We start from the raw sequence: 22,413 nt of genomic DNA, 5'->3' as shown, positions 1-22,413 counted from the left end.
AAATCCCAAAGTCTCCCTGCTCCCCTGCCTGTGGGCTCAGTCTGAGCTGCTCTTCCTGGTGTAACTCTGGATAGACATCTGGAAGTGCTCGGTGGTGTTGAGCTCCGCTCGGAAGAGGATGATGTAGCCCTTGGGGAGGAAGTAGCCTCCAAAGATCCCAGACAGGGTGGACAGGTTGGACAGCACAGTGATGGCCACCAGGTACTTGCCATGGTAGAAGATGTAGGTGGTGAGATAGCAGACGAAGCAGACAAAGTTGATAAGCAGGCTGCAGGTGATGCACTTGGCCTCGTTGTAGTTCTCAGGCAGGTCCTTCCCCATGTAGCTGATGACAAAGCAGCAGATACTGAGCATTGTGTTGTAGAGCAGCCCCCACACAGCATCATCTTCCGAGCACTGGAAGATGGTCATCGTCACAGAGGTCGTGTAGTCCTTCCTGGGCACTGAGGGATTGATGCTGAGCGAGACCAGGCACATCGCCACCTGGGTGGCTGTGCAGGCTCCGATGAACAGGTTGGGTCCGTTGTGCTTCACCCAGGCTCTATAGAAGGCAGGCCACTTAGACGCCAGTTTGAAGATACAGACGATCTGGAAGGCACGGGTTGCAATGCACGAGAGGCAAATGGTGAAGCCGATGGAGAAGATGGGCAACCTCAGCAGACACGTGGGCCAGGTGGGCTCCCCAAAGTAGCAGTAGAGGCTACAGCAGGCACAGATCAGAGCACCCAGCATGAGGAAGCACATTCTGCCGCCTGCCGACTTGACCACTGGCGTGGTGAGGTTCTGGGCAAAGAGGGCAGCTGTCCCTGCCAGCAGCAGCAGCAGAAGGGTGATGGCAATCAGCAGGGCCCAGGAGACGGGGTCAGCCCAGGACAGGAATTCGGTGGTCCGATTCAAGCAGATTTCACTCTTCATTGGGGCCCACTGATCTGTCCCACAGGGCTGGCAATTGTAGAGGTCTGCAGAGGAAGGGAATGGAAGAGCTGAGATGCTGCTCACACACCATGCTGTTATGGTAATAATGATCTGCCACCTTACAGCACCTCATGCCTGAAAGGATCCCAAAACACTTAACAAGCTGTGTACAGGGATCACTCACCACTGGGATGCAGCTACCTCTGAGGTGGAGCACAGATGCTGGGGATAACAACCCAGCCTTTATGTAAAGTGCCTTAGGGTCTTTAATGACCTGGGATCAATGTGCACCACCTCCAAACAAGGTTTAATGAGACAGTATAAAAGGTGACAAACCCTAAGGCCTCAGCCCTAGAGTGAGTGGGTGCAATTCCCGTGACATTAATGGTCCTATGAGACCACTGGGGTGTCTGTGGCAGGATATGGAAAGGAATTGGAATGGGAGAGCTCTCGTCTATAGAGTGGCCTCCCTCAGCACGGCTCCCCCCAGCTTAGTCAGGGGCAGTAGCTGCTGTTGGCTTAGCTGAGTGAACTAAGGCTTACAGACCACCTGGGTCCCAGCTGGAGTCCTGGTTGAGGTAAAGTACACAGCTCATGCAGCTAGTCTGCAGGGACGTGTGATGTGGACTCCAGCAGATGCAACAGCCCCACAAAGGCTGGCATGTCTGCAGCAGCTGCTCTCTCCTCCAACTGCTAGTTAGGTGCAGGGCTGTTCACCCAGCCAGGCCACTGAGTAACTTACTCCTGAGGCTCTTCACTGTTGGTGGCTGCCCAAAGCTCATGCTCTAGTGGAACGTGGAGTTTGCTGGCATCTACTGAGCGAGAGTGAAGCGGCTGAAGACTTTCTCTTGCCATAGGCTTGCATTTGTGGCTGGCACAGCGGGGATCAGCTAATCCTGCAGTCAGCCCTGGGCACCACCTGGCCCCCAGCACCCAAGCATTTTCATATCACTTCCAGCACCATCGAGTAGCCACTAACCAAATTCCACCCTGGTGTTTATTGCCACTTGGGGCTGCTCATTCTTTCTGGGTTTGTCTGTCTGCCTGCCCCATCAACAGGACAAAAACAACAGTGGGCAGGCTCTTCCTCCCAGGGCAGGCAGCAGCTGTCACACCTGCCTCCCCCCACCCAAAGGTCACAGTGAGAGGAGTCAGGCAGCTTCAGCTCACCTGTCCATCTGATTCCCGGCAACCATCTGAAACCACAGCTTCCCAGCACTAGCCAGGAGTGCACTGGAGCCAGCACTCGGTGCTGGGGGGTCGGGGGGCGGGGGGAGACCCGGAATTTACATACCCACAGCACAGCAGCCCTTCTGAGAGCTATACAAATGGAGAAGTCAGAGTGTAAGCTGCACTGGGCCATTTGCATCTCAAACGCTAGTCATCAGGCCCCGCAAGAGGAGGGGAAAGGGAATGGGAGGAGGAGAAGAGAAAACTGCTGCAGCCAGGATGGAGGAGAAGGAGAAAGCAAGGAGCAAAGAGAAGGGCTGGAGTAAGCGTGTACAAGAGGAGCATGGAGCCAGGTGCATAGGATAGGAACACAGGAATGGCAGAACAAGATTAACCAGCTTGCCCTGGCTGTGACCCCTGTGAGGAGCTACCTCAGGTTCTACTGACCGCTGCTGTTCAGGAAGGTTCCTGCGGGGCAGGCCACGCAGTCAAAGCAGCATTGGTGAAGCCCCACCTGCATCCTCTTCTCTCCTTTTACGCAGACCTTTGAACAAGCTGACATAGGCACCTACATGAAAGCACAGCAAGGGTCAGGCCTGCCAAGAGCAAGCCCCCATCACAGCTAGGGCCAGCTAGGAAACAGCACTGACCGAGCAGAGCTGGGTTCCTGGGACCGGCGCAGGCTGCTCACCAGAGGGCTGTTCCTTATGTTTCTAGGCATCTTAAAGTCCAGGAAAGGGGTCAGGACTGCGGGTGGGATGCAGAGGCAGTGTGCAGGGGCAGCACAAGGGCATGCCTGGGGTGGTTCTTCCTGAGAGAGCTTTTTCTGAAAATTAAGATGCAAGCAGGAGCCTGTCAGCTCTCTGTTCCCAGTACTGCCAGCCCTGATTGTTGCAGAGCCTGCACCCTGAGATGCTGAGCGCCCCAGCTTCACTCTGCTAAGGGAAAGACCCGTGGAGATGCAGCAGACCTGACCATGACCAGAAAATGTGACTCAGTGCAGGAGGAGGAGTGGTGAGGCGGGCCCCTCCCGGCCTGCAGGATTCTGCTTCCCCAAGCCTGGGGACACAAAGCTTTATGCAGGGTCAAGTTTCAGGAATAAGGGGAGGTTCGTTTTGTTTGTAATGCTAAGAAAATCCCCGTTTGGTGCTACTGCCCGACTCTCCTGAGGCCACTCCTTTCCCAGTATGCAGCTCAGATGCCGTGGTACCTGATTATCCTTTGTATGCCACAGGATTCCATCCCGGTTGATGTTCAGTCTGTCTGGCTTTTGGAGGAAAGACCCAATTACATCAAAAGACCAGGTCGGGCCAGTCCACTTCCACATGACGAGGTCATAGCCTGTCAGGGGATCCCCATTGGCATCAAAAAGCACCTTGCTCTTCTGCAGAGTGAAATTCACCTGCTTGATTTTTTCCAGGAGCTGGAAAACAAAAAAGCCACAGACAGAAAAGACCCAAGATTCTCACACACAGCTTCAGCCACTTGGGCAAAGACCCCAGTCAGGGATAGGTTAGGGCCTTAACGGGGTGGGAGGGTCCATGTCTTTGCTGCTTTCCTCTTCCTTATGAATTCCCCCACCACCCGGAGGCAGGGTGGTGCTATTATCCCCATGTTACAGCTGGAGAACGGAGGCACAGAGACTAGTGGTATATTTTTCAAAAATGCCTAAGTCCCATTGACTTTCAAGAGATGGAGGCGTCTGAGTCACTTAGGGGCTATTGAAAATTTTAGCATCAGTGGCATCCCAAAGGCACATGGAGTCTATAGGGAAGCAGGGAATTGAACCCAGGTGTCCGAGGCCCCCAGCTACCATCCATCCTCTCTTCTGATTAGGGATGGTCTCTCCAGAGCAGGGTGAGGCCCATTGGCAGGGCCGTGCTGGCCTGTTCTGGGACTCAATTCACCAGCCTTGAAACCTTATCGGTGCTCTGACAGCATGCAGCTCGCAGGTAGATCTTGGAGCTGCTGGACACCTGCTCATCCTGCTAGATGCTTATACTTCTGCTCCTTTCTACTTCCAGCCCCCTGCCTCTCACTACAGCATAGTCAAACCTGCCCTGAGCTCTGGGCTGCCCCCATGCAGCTTCACACAAGGAGACTCTCGCAAGAGTCTACAAGAGAGCGGGGGGCCTTTCCCAGTGACCCACTCACCTGCCAGGGATAGACTTTGTCCTTGCTGCACGCTCCTGAGCAGCAACCCAGCAAGTTGTGCAGGCCGCGGGCCACAGCAAACACCGCTGAATACACATTAAAGGCAGCCCAAATGTCAAACGTCTGGGGCGCTGAAGTGAGTGAGTGGCACCTTGTGCAGATCTGATTGCAGCCTTGGCTGGTACTCTCATTGCTGCTGCTCCCACCACTGCTCCCTTCAGCACCCAAATCAGGGGCACACGTGGCTACATTACTTTTCTCTGAATTCACATGGGCAGATTCAAATTCCTCCAATCCTGGAAGCTTTGCCTGCTTGACTGACAACCCAATCACCGTGCCAATTCTGTGGATGCCGGGGATGCTCCAGACTTCCGAGGCTAGAGACCAGGCCTCAGTGCCCAGCCACACCTTCTCCGTCACGTTCTCCTGAACCACCATGTCAAAGAAGTCTCTAGCACTGTCCACATTGGAGAAGACGACGGTGACATTGACGCCGGTCCCCACAAGGACTCTAAGCATCTCCTTCAGCTCTGGGCTGCTGGCACCCCCCTTCATGGGGATGATTCCTTGGTAGGCAGCACAGATGTCATGCTTAGCCACCACTTCTTTCAGGGTCTTTATCCCGTTCCTGCCATAGGCATCATCACTGCCCACCACCGCAATCCAGTTCCACCTGAACTCCTGCAGCAACAGCACTAGTGCCTCGACCTGCAGCCTGTCGCTGGGGATGGTGCGCAGGAATGAGGGGTAGGCGCTCTTCAGGCTCAGCATCTCGTTGGAGGCTTCGTAACTAATCTGCAAAAGGGAATCAGGGAAAGAATGTGTCTCCAGCTGGGAAACTGCGCAGAGGGGGATGGGCACTGGTACCGCCGGGAGGTCAGTGCTAAGCAGTGATTACCCGAGGAGCAGGGGGGCGATTGGCACCGAGCAACGATACCGGTAGGAGGAACCAGCGTCAGCAGTGACTCTTGTGGGCGTGAGGGGACTGGTATTTGGAGGGCATGTGGAAGTGGTGGCCGCAGCAACACACATTCAAAAAACAACCAAGTAAGCAGCATGGCTGCATGTCGTTTTCAGCGCTAGGAATGAGCCTAACCTCTCCTGGAGTCACATTGAGACTGAGTCCCACATGCCACAAAGGACCACAGGGGTCGCAACACCTGCTTGGAGCACTGATCCTCCAGCCGCCTCCACTCCAAACCACAAGCCCACTCCCTGTCCTTCTTCTGATTAATCAGTATTACCCTAATCAGCTCCTGTGTTTGACCCTGCCACAGATAACGTATCGCTTACAGTATATTTGGTATTGCTCCAGACAAGCTACTGATTACCTCTGGCATAAGGAGGATGCTCAGGATAGCTGCAGTGGTGAGGGTAAAGTGGCTGCTGTCTGGCCCTATCAAAGCCACAGCCTTGGGCTGGTAGTGTGTGAAGTTGCTGAGCACTTCCATATGGTGCTGCCTGCTCTGGGCAAGGATACTCAGCGTTGCATACATGTTGGCAGATTCTGAGCATGTGTTGTAGATCTCGTAGCCCAAAGTGACATTGGGGAGGAGACTGCTGGAGTTGTTTATCTTCTCGATGGCGAGTCTCATGGCTTGGAACAGGTGGTAGCCATGGCTGTTTACAGAGACCGCTCTGCAGAAACACAAGTGTTATTGCAGAGGCAAGAGAGAGATGTGAAGGCTTCACTGAATCTTGGAGATGCACCCTGGGCAATGCCTGGCATAACAACAATGTGGTCCAAGAGCCAGGCAGCCTGGAGTTCTAATGCTGACACACTAGGTGACCTCAGACAAATCACTTCACCTGTCTGTGCCCCCCTCTGCTACATATACTATTGCTCACAGGGGATTCATGAGGAGAGCAGCAGCACAAGCATCTTTCTTTTTGTATGTTTACACTGAGTTTGCCGCTATTTATTGTTGCACAACACACATCAGATCTTACCTATTAGTTCAAATCCCCACTGCCCCTCTCCTAATCAGCAACTCTTTATGCAATATCCTATGGGGCAGATTCACTGCCCTGTTCTGCTCTCTTTCTCCTGCTCAGGTGGCACAAGAGGAGGAGAAACCACCTGCATCTCCCCAGATCTCTGATGGCACAGAGTGGATATTGGCTGTAGCAGAGATTTTCTTCAGTAATGGCCGCAGTTGCACCAGCTAAGCTGCGATATTTTGGACTATTGTCATTTTATTAATGAGAGGTGAGCCTTGCATGCCCCAACTCCCAGCCCACCATGGGTCTTCTCTGTTGCAGCTTCCTGTCTATTTGCAGTGGGTCTCTTTGTCCAATATCTGCTTTCCTACTTCTTGTTCCACCTCTTTTTCCTGCTCGTTTCCCCTCCTGTTTCTATTCCTGCTAATATGATTTCCTTCTTTATGTCTGTCTAATCTAGGCGAACCACATTTCTAAAGCTCTGGTCACTGTGATTGTATTAGGTTGCAGGAGCCCCACTGTACTAGCTGCTGTACAAATACAGAACGGGCCCTGCTCCAAGAGTTTAAAATCTAAGGCTAAGATGAGAGGCAACAGGTGGATCTAGCAGACAGACCGCGAGCGCAAGGAAGCAATGAGATAATAGTGGACAGCATGTTAAGCAGTGATTACAGCGTACCCCCTGCTTGGACGTACTAACTGTAGTATCTAGGTGCTGATACATAGTATTTGTTGCAGCCCCAAGCCCTACCCTTCTCGCTTACCTGTCACATACGTCAACTTCCGGTCTAGATTTCACTGTTGTTGAGTAGCTATGCAGTCGGAAAAATCCTGCAATCGTGTAATCTCCGTCCATCCTGAAGTTAGAAGAAGGCCCCGTGTTCTGGCATATGAACGCCCAATAACATGGAGCCAAGAGATACAAGTATAAAACGAATGGAGGAGAAAGCATCATGCTGTTGGCACAGAGCTCTCTGGAGAAGGGGCTGGGAAGCGTATAATGGACACAACACTTACTGCCTCTCAGACAATGTTAGGATCTCAGATCCTGAAGTACCTTGGACTATTTACATAGACAGCTTATGCATACGCAAATGCCACAGATACAACATGTACTCAGGAACTAGGACTTCACACTTTCCCAGGAAGGGAGGAAGTTTTGCTTTGAGGTAAAAATAACAAACCAACCAGGGATTTATCTATTGTAATATTCTGCAGGTGAGCCCAGACCCTGTGGTCAGTGGAAATGGCATGAATTAACTAGGTCATGATCTTCGTGGAGGATACTCTCTCTAGGGTTGTTCTCTACCATCTCCCTCTCACGTTAAACTGAGCAGTTATTTTATAGTTTCATTCAACAAGGGTCACTGGTGTTGGGAGTGTTTTAGGAAGTAGAGTGGGCTGTGTGGGGCTTTTGTTATGGGCATTTAGGAGTGTTCTGATATAACTACTATATATGTTGCACTATATTCTGCATGTAATAGAGAGGGGAAAGAGAAGAAAGCCAGTATGTGATGTACATCAGAATCTCTGCTAATGAACTACTTCTTCAGTGAGGCTCACAAAGGTAATAAAAGATAAATTACCATTGTGTGTCCTCCTCTATATGGTATGTGTATTCTCTAGATCAGAGGTTCTCAAACTGTGGTCTGCGGACTACCAGCGGTCCGCGAGCTCCATTCAGGTGGTCTGCGGATCGTTCCCTCTAAGGTGCATGCCTGGGCGGCTGCACACAAGAGAATGAAGGGCCACCCACCTAATTAGTGGAACTATGCAGGCATGGCTCCACTAATTAGGTGCCTGGACCCTGGAGAAGACGCACATGTAAGGTGAGGTGGTGGCCTTGGGGGAAATAGCGGGTAGGTGGGAGAGGGCAGTGGGGTGAGAAGAGGGGGTGGGGGGGAATTTGGGATGTGCAGGGCTGCAGCGGCCAGAGAAAGAGGAGACTTTCTCCAGCTCCAGGGCTGCAGCTGCTAGGGAGAGACCCCCCCCTCCTTCCCAGCCCCAGTTCAGGGGCTGCTGCGGGGGGGGAGAGAGGGAGTGACCCCCTCCTTCCCAACCCCTGCGCAGGGGCTGCTGCAGCGGGGGAGAGAGGGCACATCCATCGCATTAGAAAGGTAAGACTACTGATATTAAAATATGAGTTGTGTGCTTTTATTTGTTGAACAAAAAAAGTTAATTATTAAGGGGTTTTTTTATGTAGCACTTTTATCCAAAGTGCTTTACAATAGTTAGCTAACGGTACAAACAACATTTGGAAAGATCATTAAGTGGTCCGCTGAGACTCTCAGCAATTTTCAAGTGGTCTGTGGAGAAAAAAAAAGGTTTGAGAACCACTGCTCGAGATAGTAAGCTTGCTGGGGAAGGGGACACATTCACTGCCGGCACTTGACAAATAAGTGCTGCTCATTGACCATAAGCTTTGGGGTTTATGACAGGTCTAACAGATGCTTATGGATGAGCTCCCCTTTTGGGGTGGCCTCTGAGGAAGAGCAGATAATGGGGAGTGCAGGCTGAGGAGGGGAAAGCGTGCAGCTGGGCCTTTTCTTTTTGGGGTGCCTACAAGACACATCAGTACAGACCGTCCCTGGGCTGGAGACTTTGTGCACTAATGAGCAGGTGCAGGGAAGAGTCCAGAGAGCTCTTCATGTCACAGCGGTGTCCTTCCCTCGCTCTGGGTTTGCATAGAGCCGTGGTTCTCAGTCTCTGGTCCGTGGACTCCGTCTAAGGGCTCCGTGAAAGACTTAGACTGAAAACTCGCTGAACAGAATTCAACGACAGATGCAGACAACAGATTTCCAAAGGTGTCTGCACCGCCGCTGGAAATTGTTACAGGTGCGCAAACGAAGGCAGGTGGAGCAGCCCCGGCGCAGAGCAGGAGGGAGCGGAGTTCAGGGGGGCTGCACTGGGCCTTGCTGGGCCCAGCCTTGGCCTCTCCCCTAGTGTGGATGCAAGAGCGCGTCCTGCGGCTCCGTTTCCCTGGGCCGAGGAGTAGCCTCGGCACAAACACACGCCTAGTGCCCCAGGCCAGGGAAGGGGTCTATGGGGTCTGGGCGGTGTGGGGGGGCGGCACCGTGTCGCGGCCCGGCGGGGGGAGGGGCACCGTGTCGCGGCCCCGCGCGCGCGGAGGGGGGGGAGGGGCACCGTGTCGCGGCCCCGCTGCCCCCCCTCGGCCTCGACGGCCCCTCTGACCCCGCGGGGGGGGGCGGGGGGCGCTTGAGTCGGGTCTCGCGCGATCCCGTGGGCCCCTCCCGATTCTCGCCGGCTGGGGCGACTCTCGCGAGAGTTGCTGTGGAGGCCGCCATGCCCCGGCCGCCCGCTCTCTGCCGCTTCCCCGCGGCCCGCCGGGCGCAGCCTCCGCGCAAGCGCCTGGGCCGCGGCCGCCGGCAGGGAGGCCCGGGCTCGGGCCCCGCGGCCCGGAAGTGGCGGGAGCGGCCCGGCCGGGACGCGTGGCGGGAATACGCCGCCTCCTTCGTGCGCGCGGGGCTGCTGCGGGCGCCGGGCCCGGCGGGCGGCGGGGAGGCGGCCCCGGCAGCGCGCAGCCTCGCCGCGGTGGAGGCCACAGAGGGCGCCGTGGTGCTGCTCCTGCCGCGCGCCCAGGTGGGAGCTGGGGGCGGCCGCTGGGGGGGAAGGGAGGGCTGGCGCGGGGGCGGCCGCTGGGGGCGGGGGGACCGGCGTTGGAGGGGGGCAGTCGTTGGGGGGGAAGGGAGGGCTGGCGCGGGGGCGGCCGTTGGGAGTTGGGGGTGGCCGTTGGGGGGGATGGAGGGGGCCGGCGTTGGAGGGGGCAGCCGTTGGGAGTTGGGGGCGGCCGTTGGAAGGGACGGGGGGCGATGGAGGGGGCGGCCGTTGGGGGGGCCGGGGGGCGGCTGTTGGGCGGGGCGGCTGTTGGTGGGGGTAGCTGGGAATAGTTGGGGGGGGATGAAGATGCGCGGTGGCTTTGGGCCCTAGCCGAGTGCGGGAGCAGGGGTGGGGTGGGTGGCTGGGTGGGGGGCAGCTCCTGTGTGGGGTGGGAAACTCAGCGCCTCTTGTGTGTGAACAGCCAGGGCAGGGGCTGTCTCTCCCTTGTCTGTCTAGCACCGCCCTGTGTTCAAGCCTGGTCAGTATCTCGTCTCCTGTTTCCCCACTGCAGAAGCTGACCTTCACTGGGAAATGCCGCCTGACCTGCCTCTATGGTGCAGTCCGAGTGTTTGGATTTACCATCACTCAGGAGCAGCCTCCCTACAACCTCTTCTCCCCTCAGACCCACTCTGCCCTGACCATCGAAACAGTGATCTACGAGACGCTGGAGAAATCGAAAAAGGAGATGAGGATATCAGCCAGGGCGATGCTCAGAGCCCATCATGTGCCACGTGGTAAGCATGGGCTGAGCAGTGTGCTTTGGTGAGGAGTCTGCTATTTGGGGGGCTGAAGAGCCATGCTATTAGGGCTGGTTACATGTAGGGCTACCTTTTACCAATTGCTTTGGGGCAGACTGAAGAATCCCAGAGACCTTGTAGTGAGATAAGCCTTTTATCTCTCTGTCACCATTCTGAATGTAGACTAGAGTTGTGATCAGAAGTCATCTTCACCTGACATTATTCAGTGGCCTCTGTGAACTGAGTTAGGGTGGTCCCAGTCTAGTGACATGTCCTCATTGTCACTATTGCTGTTGATGCCTTTTCTGGCTGTTTTCTGTAGAGGCAAAGCAGAATAACTTCCCATTAGAGTCAAATTTTTAACAGTGAGGGTAGTTAACTATTGGTACAGATTACCAAATGCTGTTGTAAATTTTCCATTGCTGGCAGTCCTTAAATCAAGATTGGATGATTTTCTAAAAGATGTGCTTTATTCAACCACAAACTGAGCTAAAAGCAGGAATCACTGGTTGAAATTCTAGGGCCTGTTTTACATAAGAGGTAATGTGATTACATAGGTGATCATAATAGCTCACCTGGACTGAGGGGAGAGATGTGTTTCATGCTGTATCTGTCCAGTGGGTACTACAGTTTTTAGGGCTATCCAGCCATCATCTGTCCCATAGTAAATTCACACACACAAATATTTGGTCTATAGTTGTACACGTCATTGGCAAACTCTCAAGATCGTCTTTATCACTTTTTTATGGCAATGAAAATGACTGAGTGTAGTTTATTGCCTTACTTTAGGATACGAATATACTTCCTCATTTTCCATAGAGCTCTGTAGTTTATTTTTTAAAGTACAGGACTGGAAAATAGGAACTCATGAGTTCTAGTTCTGCACATCACTGACTTCTTTGGCAAATCACATAAGATGTTTGCTTCTCTTTTCACATTTGTCAAATGGGGGAGATACCTACCTCACAGGTATTATGAAGGTCAGATAATGTAAAAAGTATTTGTCCATTGTATCAGTTTTGGACTTGAACGCTAATTTATGTGAAATATAGTGTTTTAAGACTAACTGTTGTCATCTTGCAGCTGCTAGAATTAAACTGATGAAAAATTTTGCCCCTTTGTGTTCCGTGGTGCTGTTGGATGGTCTGGATACCTCGGTTACAAGATTCATTCTTAATCACCCAGAGTTCTCCCATATCTTCAGAGTAAAGGTGAAATGCGTCTTCCACTTGGTTACTTAATGGAAATCTTGCATTTGTTCAAGCTTACCCTATGGGAATTGTTTTATGAGGAAGAAAAATTTGCATGGCTTCAGGAGAAGATCAGTGGTATATGGAGCAATAAATATATGGGTCAGAAAAAAAAGCATGTGTTATGTTTGTAAAATTCAGACTAATTTCCAGGAATTGTGAATTAAGGGGGTACCGTTCCATAGAAGTATTCTGGATATTTACCATAAGACCAAAGCTTGGATCATGTATGTAGTCATTCAAGTCAACATTTAACAGATATTTCATTAACCTGTTGCTGAATCAGTGATGGAATTATAACCGTGTACATAAGTTGTAATTCATTCTTTTATATATATGACACATGGATCTATCCATTGCCAGAACTTCACTTCCTCTTTTACTACTTATCCTTCTTAGTCCTTTGTTCCAGTCACTTTCTTGCTACTGTCTTCCAATACTTTTCTCCCCACACTCCCCAGCCCTCTAGTGTTTCCTGTTCTGTCTGCAGTTGGTGGCAGCTCCACTTGACTGGCCCAGCCCCATTATTGTTTCCAGAGCACCTTGTTCCATGTTCCAATCATGTCATCATCCTATGTCTGTCATGTGACTTTCAGGTGTGCTCCCATGCCTTTGAATTATAAGGCTGGTTTCCCATGGTTTATAATGGTCTGAGCGCTGTAGACCTGTATATAATAATACCTAGCTCTTACAGAGTTTTTCATCAGTAGAGCTCCAAGTGCTTTATAAAGGAGGTATCATTCTCCCCATTTTAGACATATCTGTCTGTGGTATTTATAAGGTGCCATTTGCTGTAGTAAGTAGAATGTCAATGAAGATGAGACCTTGTTCCTATCAGTTTCTTCCTCTCACTTGGATTTAAGACTTCTGTAGAACTAGAACAGAGAAGATAGTGTGACTAAATCCTTCTGTCCTGGTACCACTGTCCAGGCTATAAGACAGTAGGAGTTATTCTGGAGTTATTCTGTATTGTTATGTATGAATTTGCTAAAACCTTTCTCTGCTATATGCTTGTTGATCTCTAGAGACAAAGGGGTCCTTGCTTCACACCAGAAGATGCAGCTCTAGCTTCTACTGGTATTGGGAAACGTGATCCTGAAAGCGGCCTGATTTTTTCAGAGAGTTCAGTTTCGGCAATTGAAGAGTTAATACAAGCGTGCTGTGGTGAGTATCTTAACTTGATGGAACTGAGTATGTTAAGTTTTGCAGTGATATAAAGGGAGCAAAAGCTCCTTTCTCAGAGTTTTTTTCCTAAGTTCATGCTTGTGAAACCATGCCCTGACAATAGTGAAAAGCTTGGGTCAAATTTCAAGTCTTGGGGGAGTTTCTGAACCAAACTGAGTGTGAGTTACCCCATTTTGATGTACTTAGAGGGGCAGGAGGGAGTGTTTATCTCGCCCATAAGGCTTATTGCTGCCTTGCTGATCTGCCACCAAAACTAATGTGCCTTTATGATGATTTTAGTGGGGGTTGGGTGGGTATCAGTTTCCCCCACCCCCCAAATAATTTCCCATAGGCAAGTAGAATTTTGCAAGGCTGGTTTTGTGCAAGGTTTTGGTTTTGTGTTGGAGTCCGCCCTCTTAGAAAGCTTTTTATTTTGTGTTTATATATGTCAATACCCTCTTCACCTTTAAACAAAGTTATCTTGTTCGGTTCCCAAGTGCAAATATAAGCCCATGTTATGTGAACTGCTCTTTCAATGAAAATGCTCAGCTCCTGAGATTAAATTTTTGTAAACTTTTGTGGAGTAGGATGCATGAGATTAATTTGTAGTAATGGTCCATTTCAGGGTATGTTTATTTTTCCAGAGGAAGATGATGGTTGTCCTGTCATTCTGGTGTGTGGCCCAAAAAGTATTGGAAAATCAACATTTAACAGATATCTCATTAACCTGTTGCTGAATCAGTGAGTTTTTTATCCTATAAGACTCAAATTTTCAAATCTTCTATGATCTGGGCAAGAAAAATTGATGGGATTATTTGTAAATAATTACTGGGGATTTGGATATTTTTGAAAATTACAATTTTTGCTTGATATTATTGGCAGTCCCCATCTGTCTGTACCACTTGTGCAATTTGGCATTGATTGGCAGTCTCTCTGCTCAAGACTGGAATGCTATTGGGCTGTCGCTGGTCCAGACCATGCATTCTGCCTGGTGTTTGTAGTTGGTTATAGTCAAAGCTACACAGGTAGTCACAGGTAGTTTTAGTAAAAGTCATGGACAGGTCACAGGCAGTCAACAAAAATTCACAGCCTGTAACCTGTCCATGACTTATACCTGTGACTAAAACTTCAGGGGCGGCTGCTCGGGGGGCGGGGGGGGAGAATGTCCAGGAATGCCTGGGACCAGCGGATGGCAGCTGTTCCAGCCGGCTGCCCGGGGACAGCTGCCAGGAGCTGCCCGAGCAGCGGCTGGTGTGGCTGTCCCCAGGGCCACCTGAGGAGCTGGCCCTGGACGCTGCAGAAGTCAAGGAGATTGCACAAAGTAATGGAATCTGCGACCTCCGTGATGCACATGGAGTCCTAGTTATAGTTTGTCCTTGCCTGATCATTACAGTCTGTCAAATAGAGGGAGGAGGCAGAAAGCTAGTGATCTTATTCAGTGTCCGAGATTTTCAAAATTGTGTTTAAAGCTGTCAGAGTTGGATTCTTTTCCTGATATATTCTAAATAAAATGCTGTCCTGTTTTATTTACACAGATGCTAATATGCAGTGCCTCTTAAAATATCGTTATTCTTTTATTGTAGGCTTCCTTGTGTTGAATATTTGGAATGTGATCTGGGACAGACAGAGTTTACACCACCTGGCTGTGTCTCCTTAATTAATGTGTCAGAGCCATGTCTTGGTATGTATTTTGCTATATTCTTATCACCAGAAAAAAAAATATTAATATATATATTTTTATTCTCTAAAGGTACTATGCAGGATTCTCACTCCTGTGTCTTAACAGAACCATATTACCTCTACTCACAGTTCAAAAAACATTATAAGTGAAGGAGGCCTGCCAGTCTTGTGGTAAGGAGCTAAGACCCGGGAGTGAAATCCTCCAAGGTGCTATCTCTAGGAAATCAGAACTACCAGGCAAGTTATTCTCCCGTGTTGGTTTTTACATATTTTATGGGAGTGGGTGGAGAGGGTGATCTTTTCTATATGCTGTTGGTCTGGGATATAGCAGACCTGACTTAGTTTTCCCTCTCTGCCACAGACTTCATGTGACACCTTGGGCAAATCATTTAATCTCTGTTTCAGTTCTCCATCTGTGAAAGTGGGAATAATACTTGCATACCTCACTGAAACTTTAGGATAAGTTTATTAATGTTTTTGAGACATGCAGATAGTGGTGTGGGTCAAAGAAGTACATGTTTTAAAATGTAAAAGGCCCTAGAACTTTCTGGGGTTTGTGCTTTAAAGAAAAAAAATTTCAACATCTCACCCTGGTTTTAAATTGTAAAGTTGTTAAGCTTGGGGTGGGAAAAAGAGGGAAGAATATTGTTGTAAGTTTTGAAAAATCATAAGTAGAAAACCTGCTAGTAGGTATGGCCTTGGGTGTCTCCAAAGAGCTTTGGTTCCCAGGCACCAAATGATGTGGTCTACTATTTGGATCAGCTGCTTGCCTTGGGCTGCTCTGTCATCATGGAGGAAAAAAACGAATGTGTTTACACTACTAAATTGTAATGCACACAGTCCTTTTGTCATTCCAATTTAGGGTTCCTTTTTTACTTCCTGACCAAAAACTGCTACCCTGCTCAGATTGTCTTCTAGAATAGTAGTTAATCTAAATTAATTTATAAACTCATACGTTTAAGAATTGTATAGTTCCATACCACATTAGTGGAATTATCAGGTTTCTGATACCCAGACGTCCAGACTGACTGTCTTTGACTGTATACTCAGAGTTGAAAGGAAATGATCTGCAGGGCAGAGGAAGGGTTCATTGGAGCAAGTGGAGAAAATCTTAAAGCACAAGTCTTTCCAAAAAAGATGAAACAACTGGAAGAATAACTTCCATCAGTATAGAAAGGGATTGAGCATGTGTGCTTCAGGAGTTTTGGGGGTTTTGCTAACTTTTTGTGGCCGCTTTCTTTGAATTACTGAATCTCCCAAGTATTTACTGTTAATCTTCGGTGTGTCTTTTTTCAGGGCCACCATTCACTCATCAGCGAATGCCACGTAAAATGGTGTATTATGGAGAAGCTAATTGTGATCAGGATACCGAAAGATATATTGACACAGTAAAGTATGTGTTTAACTCCTACAAGAAAGAAGTGCCTTTGGTCATCAATACAATGGGATGGGTGAAAGGTAAGCCAGCGTACATCTAGTCTTTGGAGATGCATTAGAAGATTAATACTGTATCTTAACAGTATACGTGCCATAATGCACGTTTTGTAACTATTCTGAGACTGGGAAATATGACTAATTCTGTGAGAGTTTATTTTAAGTCTCTAACAACCATTGAGAGACACTCCTGAGTCTCTAATAACCAAGGTTCAGCTCTGCAAGATGCTTACCTGGTGTGACTGCACTACCTTGTGCAAACTGTGTTTTCTCTCCCTCCCCCAATTCCCAAAGGTGTTGGATTGCTGCTTCTGATTGATATCATTCGACTGCTGTCACCCAGTCACATTGTTCAGATCAGTGTGGAAGACTTCAAGGATATGCCTCGCTTTACCCCAGAATATATTAATCTTGCTGCTGGCCTACATACAAAAGGCAAACTACAGGGCAAGTGTAAGAGCATGGACGTGAGTGGAATGGAGGATTGGAAGCAGTATGAAGGAGAAAGCGACTTTCAAACATCGACTACAGGGCATAAATTGCTGTGCGTACAACCAAAATTTCCTGGAGCAGGGAATGCTGGTGAAGCGTAAGTACAAAAGCCACTGCTCCTGCCATGGAGTATGTGTTTCCAGCAGTTTGTCTGCATTTCAGCATGTCATTCATAGTCACTAAATTCTGAAAGTAAATGCACAATGCAGAGCTCTCTATCTGATGTTACCTTCGCAGAGCCACACTTGTATCTGTTCAGGTACTTGTATGGCACAGTCATCGTAGTGTCGAAGCACCTACAAGTAGCTACATGGAGAAGAGATTTGATAGTAGATGGCTCTGTAATCTAGTGGAAAAAGGCATAACAAGATCCAGTGGTTGGAAATGGACATTAGAGAAATTCAGACAACAAACCACATTTTTAACAGTGAGAATAATTAACAATTCTAACAACTTACCTAGGGATGTGATGGATTTGTCAACACTTGACATCTTTACATCAAGACTAGAATCTCTAACTATCCATAGCTTAAACAGAAGTTGTGGCTGTCATGCAGAATTTACTTGGCATGGTTCTGTGGCATATTTTATGCAGGTTAGATTAGATTATCATAATGGTCTCTTTTGGTTTTAAAATCCATTAAATGGACATTCTAATAGTTTTTTCAAAAAATGTTATTTAAAACCTTGGAATAACTACCAGTTTTTATTTAATAATTTTGATCGTTTGATTTTGAAAAATATCAAACTACATTTTTCATGGAAAATTAAAACATTGACAGTATTGCTAATTTTTTTTGCAAAATGTCAATTTCAAAAGCCATTTTTGGATGAAAAACTTGTTTTGAAATATTTCATCCTGTTTGCTTATCAGTTCATGAGAGAAGTGCAAGACTGGTAGTGCAATGGTAGCCTTGTGTATCTGGAACAAGGCAATCACACCTTCACTAGTGATTTAACAGAGAACTGCAGTTATGACAAAGTAAAGCCTTTTGCTTTGCTGAAACTATTTAATAGCCATGCAGGACTAAGTTTCCTGTAAGCTGCGTGGCCGCATAGCAGCCTATTAAATGCCACGTGGGCACTCAGGGAACCCACCTGGTCAGGGGAGGGCCAACCCTCTGCTGAGGAGGGGCGCCCCAACTCAGCACCAGAGCTGCCGCAACAGGGAAGGGCGCCTTTTCCCCCGGCCCACACCACAGCCCAGGTGCTGCTGCTGGGAGAGAGCTGGGGGGAGTCCTCTCTCCCTGCTGTAGCCCTGGGGCAGCCTGCACCCTTAACCCCTCATCCCCAGCCCAACCCCAGAGCCCACACCCCAACTCTCTGCCTCAATCCTGAGCCTCTCCATCTCCAGTTCCACCCCAGAGCCTGCACTCATGCACCCCAACCCTCTTCCCCAGCCCTGAGGACCCTCCCACACTTTGAACCCCTCGGCCCCACCCCACCACATGAATTTTCTTATGTGCACCAATATAGAGGTGATGTATCACACATCACCTCCACATTGGTGCTTGTAATAAAATTAATTCCGCACATGTGTGGGAAAAATTAGAGGGAACAGTGTCCCTAACCTTGATATAGTAAATATTTCTGGGGGAATTCTGCGCCAAAAAATTAAAAATTCTGTGCACAATATTTTAAAATTCTGCATGTTTTATTTGTCAAAATAACACAATATAATCACACCAGTTTCAATTATTTTTGGTCATTATTTCAAAATACCTGTTAGCAAGTATGTCTAACTACAGATGACAAAAAAGAGTCAGGAAACGTTTTTTGGCCCTGTCTGACCCCCCCAGCAGCCCCATGCTGTCGGTTTCCTCATAGCCCCTGTCTCCTGACCTGTCCTGACAGGTGCTGCGACGAAGGCAGGCTCTTTCTCTTCCCCATCTGGCTAGGAGCTGCTGCTGTGTTCTTTCACCACAGGGCCCTCTGGTGGGCAAAAGGCAGAACTGCAGAAGTTATTTTCTGCTGGGAGCTGTTGCTGTTCTTGCGCCGCAGCGCCTTCTGATGGGCAAAAGGCGGAACTGAAGCAACATTTTGGCAGACGCTTTTTTCTGCACAAAAAATAAAAGTATGTGCAGCTTATTAATTATGCACATATGCAGTAGCGCATAATTTCCCCAGGAGTATGTAAAGCTGTGGACAGGAAGAAACCCTGAAGCCTTTCAATATGCCTTTTAGCTACGATGGTTTAAGGGCAAACTTAATAACCGATATTTATCTAAAGATTGCGTGCGTCAGCAACTCTCTCTCCTTGGCTCTCATCCTGTCACTTGCTTTCCATTTCTCTGATATTGGGGGATATGCATGGGTGTTTGACTTCACTCAGAAACCTTCACTAAAAAACTGTTTAATAAAGAGTGACTTGGGTCACTGGCTCAGACCATCATTTCTTCTCCTTTGTCACAATTGGCGAATGGAAAATTCTCCTGGCTATCAGCACTGGAGAAGAGAGCCAGAATCTAAAAAGTGACTGCTGCCTAAAGCAAGCAGCCTTATAATATCATCCTGCAACTGAACTGTGGAATCTCAGAACCACAAGGTTAATAAAACATAGCTCTAAATAGGTCTGAACAACAGAAATTTTAAAATAAACCTTCTAAAACAGTGAATATAAAAATATCACACTGCAAATTCTGAAATGTCTGAGTAAGTGCTTATGTTTGAATTAGAACATGATTGTTTTTCATCTCTGCGTGATTTGTTTGCTTATTTTTCTAGACGGGTCCACAGCAGTATCCTCCGGGATATGGCAATGTTAGGTTACCTTGGCCAGCTGCAGCCTCTGGAAACAAGATCAGTACTTCCTTTACACAGTCTGGTTCCCTATCAGGTAACTTAACCATTTGTGAAAGAGCTGAAGATGCCATTTTGATGACTGGATTCAGAAAGCTGATTGTTAGTAATCTAAATTACTATATTCTAAATGTTTTACGGAACTGTCAACAAAAAGACCCTGTCCAAATGCTAGGAGCAGTAGTAACCCACTTGTAAAACATCTCTATCAGATTAACATTTATGCCAGCAGTCCCTGAAATGTATATAGCAAAGATTTTACATGTCTCTTGGTCAGCCGTTTGTGATTACAGTACTGTGTTGTCACTAATGTAGGTAGGCACACAGCGTACAGCAGATTTCAGTTTGTGTACAGCGATGGCTACAACAACACTGCATATAGTGATGATAGAAATAACTAAAAGTATGTGTCTATTGCAATTCAGAACTAAATTCAAGTTGAACTAATGATCCGGGGCTTATTTTGTAGGTACCTTTCAATGCTGTTGCGCTCAGGGTTATTCATACTGATGTTGCTCCTACACACATCATGTATTCAGTAAATGCCAGCTGGGTCGGTCTCTGCAGGATATTGGATGAGGTCAGATGTCAGACTGATGGGCCAGTCTTGCTTACACAGACACCAGTCTGTGATTGCTTGGGCTTCGGTGAGTGAATCCTGGGAAGACTTTAGCATTGCGTAAACTAAATTGCCCCGTCTGATCATATGTTGAAACTGCAGCATAAAGGAGTCATCCGTTTTAATCACTCTTTTAAAGGTAACTTGAAAAATAGGAGTAGAGTAAAAGAATAAACATCTGCTTCTTCTCTACAGATTTTATTTTCCATTATAACCTTTCCTTGTGAGCCCTCTATCTTAAATTAGTGATTAGTGATTAGTTAAGGTCGCAAAACAGTTTCCATTGTAGTCTTTGTATTTATTCATAACTTGATACATTATTTTCCTTTGGGTTCAGATGTTTAAGATCAACTTCAGGAAGTTGTGCTCAAAATCCATTTGGATGTCTCAACCTGTGTGGATTGGGGGTAAAATATTCTTATTGTAGGGGGGAGAAATAAGTACACTTCTCTGAACAGGGCTACAGCAAAAGTCGCCTGAAGTCTGAATCTTACCTTGGGCCTAATCCTCACTAAGCACTCATCTCTACTTAATTTGAAAAAAGTCTGGTTTTGATGCAACAATTCTCAGTTGCTTTCTATGTCTTGAGCATTCAGGGTTCCCTGGAGCTCTGCAGGAGCATAGCGACAAACAAGGAGTGTGTGTTGGGGGGGGAGTTCCCTAAACAGTTGAAGCAATGTTAAAGTCGCACAGGAAAAATCGGTCCAGAAGTGCAAAGAGTGGTGTTCCCCTGCATCTTTTACTTGACTGCATTGTGCACATATCCTTTGTTCTCTCTTTAAAAAAGTTTTATTTTAATATACATTTAATGACAAATACCATTTTATCACAAACCATAGCAGGAGGTGTTGCCGTTTTGAATCTAAATATTTGCATTGCCTCTAATGACTTTTAGCTATACAACTTCACATTGCATTAATGTGTGTTGTACATCTGTTTTGAAAACACACAGCAATTTTACTTGAAAATCTGAAGGTTCTGTTGCTGCTCCTGGAAAAAACTATCCTGGAGTTGACATCTGGGGTATTTGGGTTTTTCATGACCAAAAGGGGATGGAGGGTAGGGGAGACAAATCACAAGAGTAGCAAGAAAATCATATTTCAGCCTCTGTCTAGAGCATGATTCCTGCTTAAACCTAAAACACTACTTTAAGAAATAACTAGCCCATGCAAAGAATTTCAACTATGCAGTGATTGTGCATCCTTCCGTAGTTCAGAGGATTTAAGACTGAACTGTAAATATATTTTAAAGGAATTATCCGAGGGATTGACATGGAGAGGAAGCTTTACCATATTCTGACTCCAGTACCTCCAGAAAACTTAAGACTTGTAAACTGTCTGCTGCTGGGAAATATCACCGTTCCAGATTGTGTCTTTACAAACCAGGTAAGGGTGACTTATGAAGATCTTCAGACAGCTTCTACCTACACAGCAGGGTGACGTGTATTTTAATTAGAAGGTATTAGATCTATTTCTTGTATTAAATCAGCTGTATTATAAGGCATGCGTGAGCTGGGAGGCTTATGCGTATTAACTGCTGGTTAGAGCTCCAAGATAGGAACGTTTTGTATTCAGTACATAAGCCGGTTAAATGCTCTCTCTCTATATATTAACAAACTAATTAAGTGGCGATTTTTATTTTCAATTTTAAACTTACTTTTTAAAATCTTGTGTGTTGCAGTACATGATTCTCAGAGCTGCCCAGTGGTAAACCGCTAAATTCTGTCAGTCTGCATAAATGAAACAGAACAAAGTAATGTTCAGACTGGCAGTGTCTTTCAGTTTGTCTTTGTGTGTTTCAGCAGGGAACTGAAGGGGAGATCCCCTATGTGACATCTGAATACAATTATGACATTTCGGGAGCTGGGAAGTTGAAAATGAAGAAGCACCTCAAGAGAAGAGAACACAGTAGATAATCTCCATTTAAAGCCTTCTGAGAGAATGAATTACAGGGTTTGTTTCATAATAAGGGGCCAGGGAGCTTCCCAGAGAACTTGGCACATTCTTGGAACCAGCAAAGGTCCCACAGAACTGTGAGGAAGAGCATTTATCATCCGGTGCAAATTGTGTAGTGTTTACCTGCCAACCGCTTACTTTTTATACTTCCATTATGTACCTTTGTGTTTTATAGTAAACATCTATTAAAAACTTCAGTTTCAGTTTCTTTTTCAAATCCCACACTGACCCATGTGTAGCTGGGCTCACTGTGTCCCAGTTATCCTGAGGGTGATGTGCTGTGAATAAATGTCTCCATTGTACTGTGAGCCATAGGAAGAGGATGCCATGGAAAGATACTTTTTAAAATCTCTGGTTAATTCCAGTGTACTGATGATCTCAACCTAATTGCTTATTTATAAGTTAGTGGCATCCCAACTTTCTGATCTTTAGTCCTGGAGTTTGCCGTGACTTAACTATCCCTCTATGGATACTAATTTCATGTC

The 22,413-nt window shown here is 47.4% G+C and overlaps 2 protein-coding genes across 3 annotated transcripts; one reads left to right on the top strand and one right to left on the bottom strand.

Annotated features, from left to right (window-relative positions):
- On the bottom strand, window positions 1-9,190 carry TAS1R1 (taste 1 receptor member 1). The gene is made up of 6 exons (XM_074975260.1): window positions 6,945-9,190; window positions 5,571-5,877; window positions 4,240-5,034; window positions 3,296-3,508; window positions 2,533-2,653; window positions 1-959 (listed from the first exon to the last, which is right to left on the bottom strand). The coding sequence occupies exons 1-6, from the start codon at window positions 7,133-7,135 to the stop codon at window positions 37-39; spliced, it is 2,550 nt and encodes an 849-aa protein (XP_074831361.1). The 5' UTR covers window positions 7,136-9,190; the 3' UTR covers window positions 1-36.
- Window positions 8,876-22,111, top strand: NOL9 (nucleolar protein 9). 2 transcript variants are annotated; one of them, XM_074975263.1, is made up of 12 exons: window positions 8,876-9,015; window positions 10,310-10,532; window positions 11,619-11,746; window positions 12,811-12,949; window positions 13,594-13,690; window positions 14,533-14,630; window positions 15,926-16,087; window positions 16,358-16,652; window positions 19,280-19,391; window positions 19,824-20,001; window positions 21,225-21,358; window positions 21,778-22,111. In XM_074975263.1, the coding sequence occupies exons 1-12, from the start codon at window positions 8,962-8,964 to the stop codon at window positions 21,886-21,888; spliced, it is 1,731 nt and encodes a 576-aa protein (XP_074831364.1). In that variant the 5' UTR covers window positions 8,876-8,961; the 3' UTR covers window positions 21,889-22,111. The 2 variants fall into 2 exon arrangements, with proteins under 2 accessions (XP_074831364.1, XP_074831363.1); XM_074975262.1 differs by having other exon boundaries at window positions 8,885-9,015; window positions 21,775-22,106.
- Window positions 22,112-22,413: the final 302 nt, after the last annotated feature.

This window comes from Natator depressus, chromosome 18 (assembly GCF_965152275.1).
Source record: "Natator depressus isolate rNatDep1 chromosome 18, rNatDep2.hap1, whole genome shotgun sequence".
Classification (NCBI taxonomy): domain Eukaryota; kingdom Metazoa; phylum Chordata; order Testudines; family Cheloniidae; genus Natator; species Natator depressus.
Note: the sequence above shows the minus strand (reverse complement) of the source record. Positions and strands in the feature narration are given on the sequence as shown.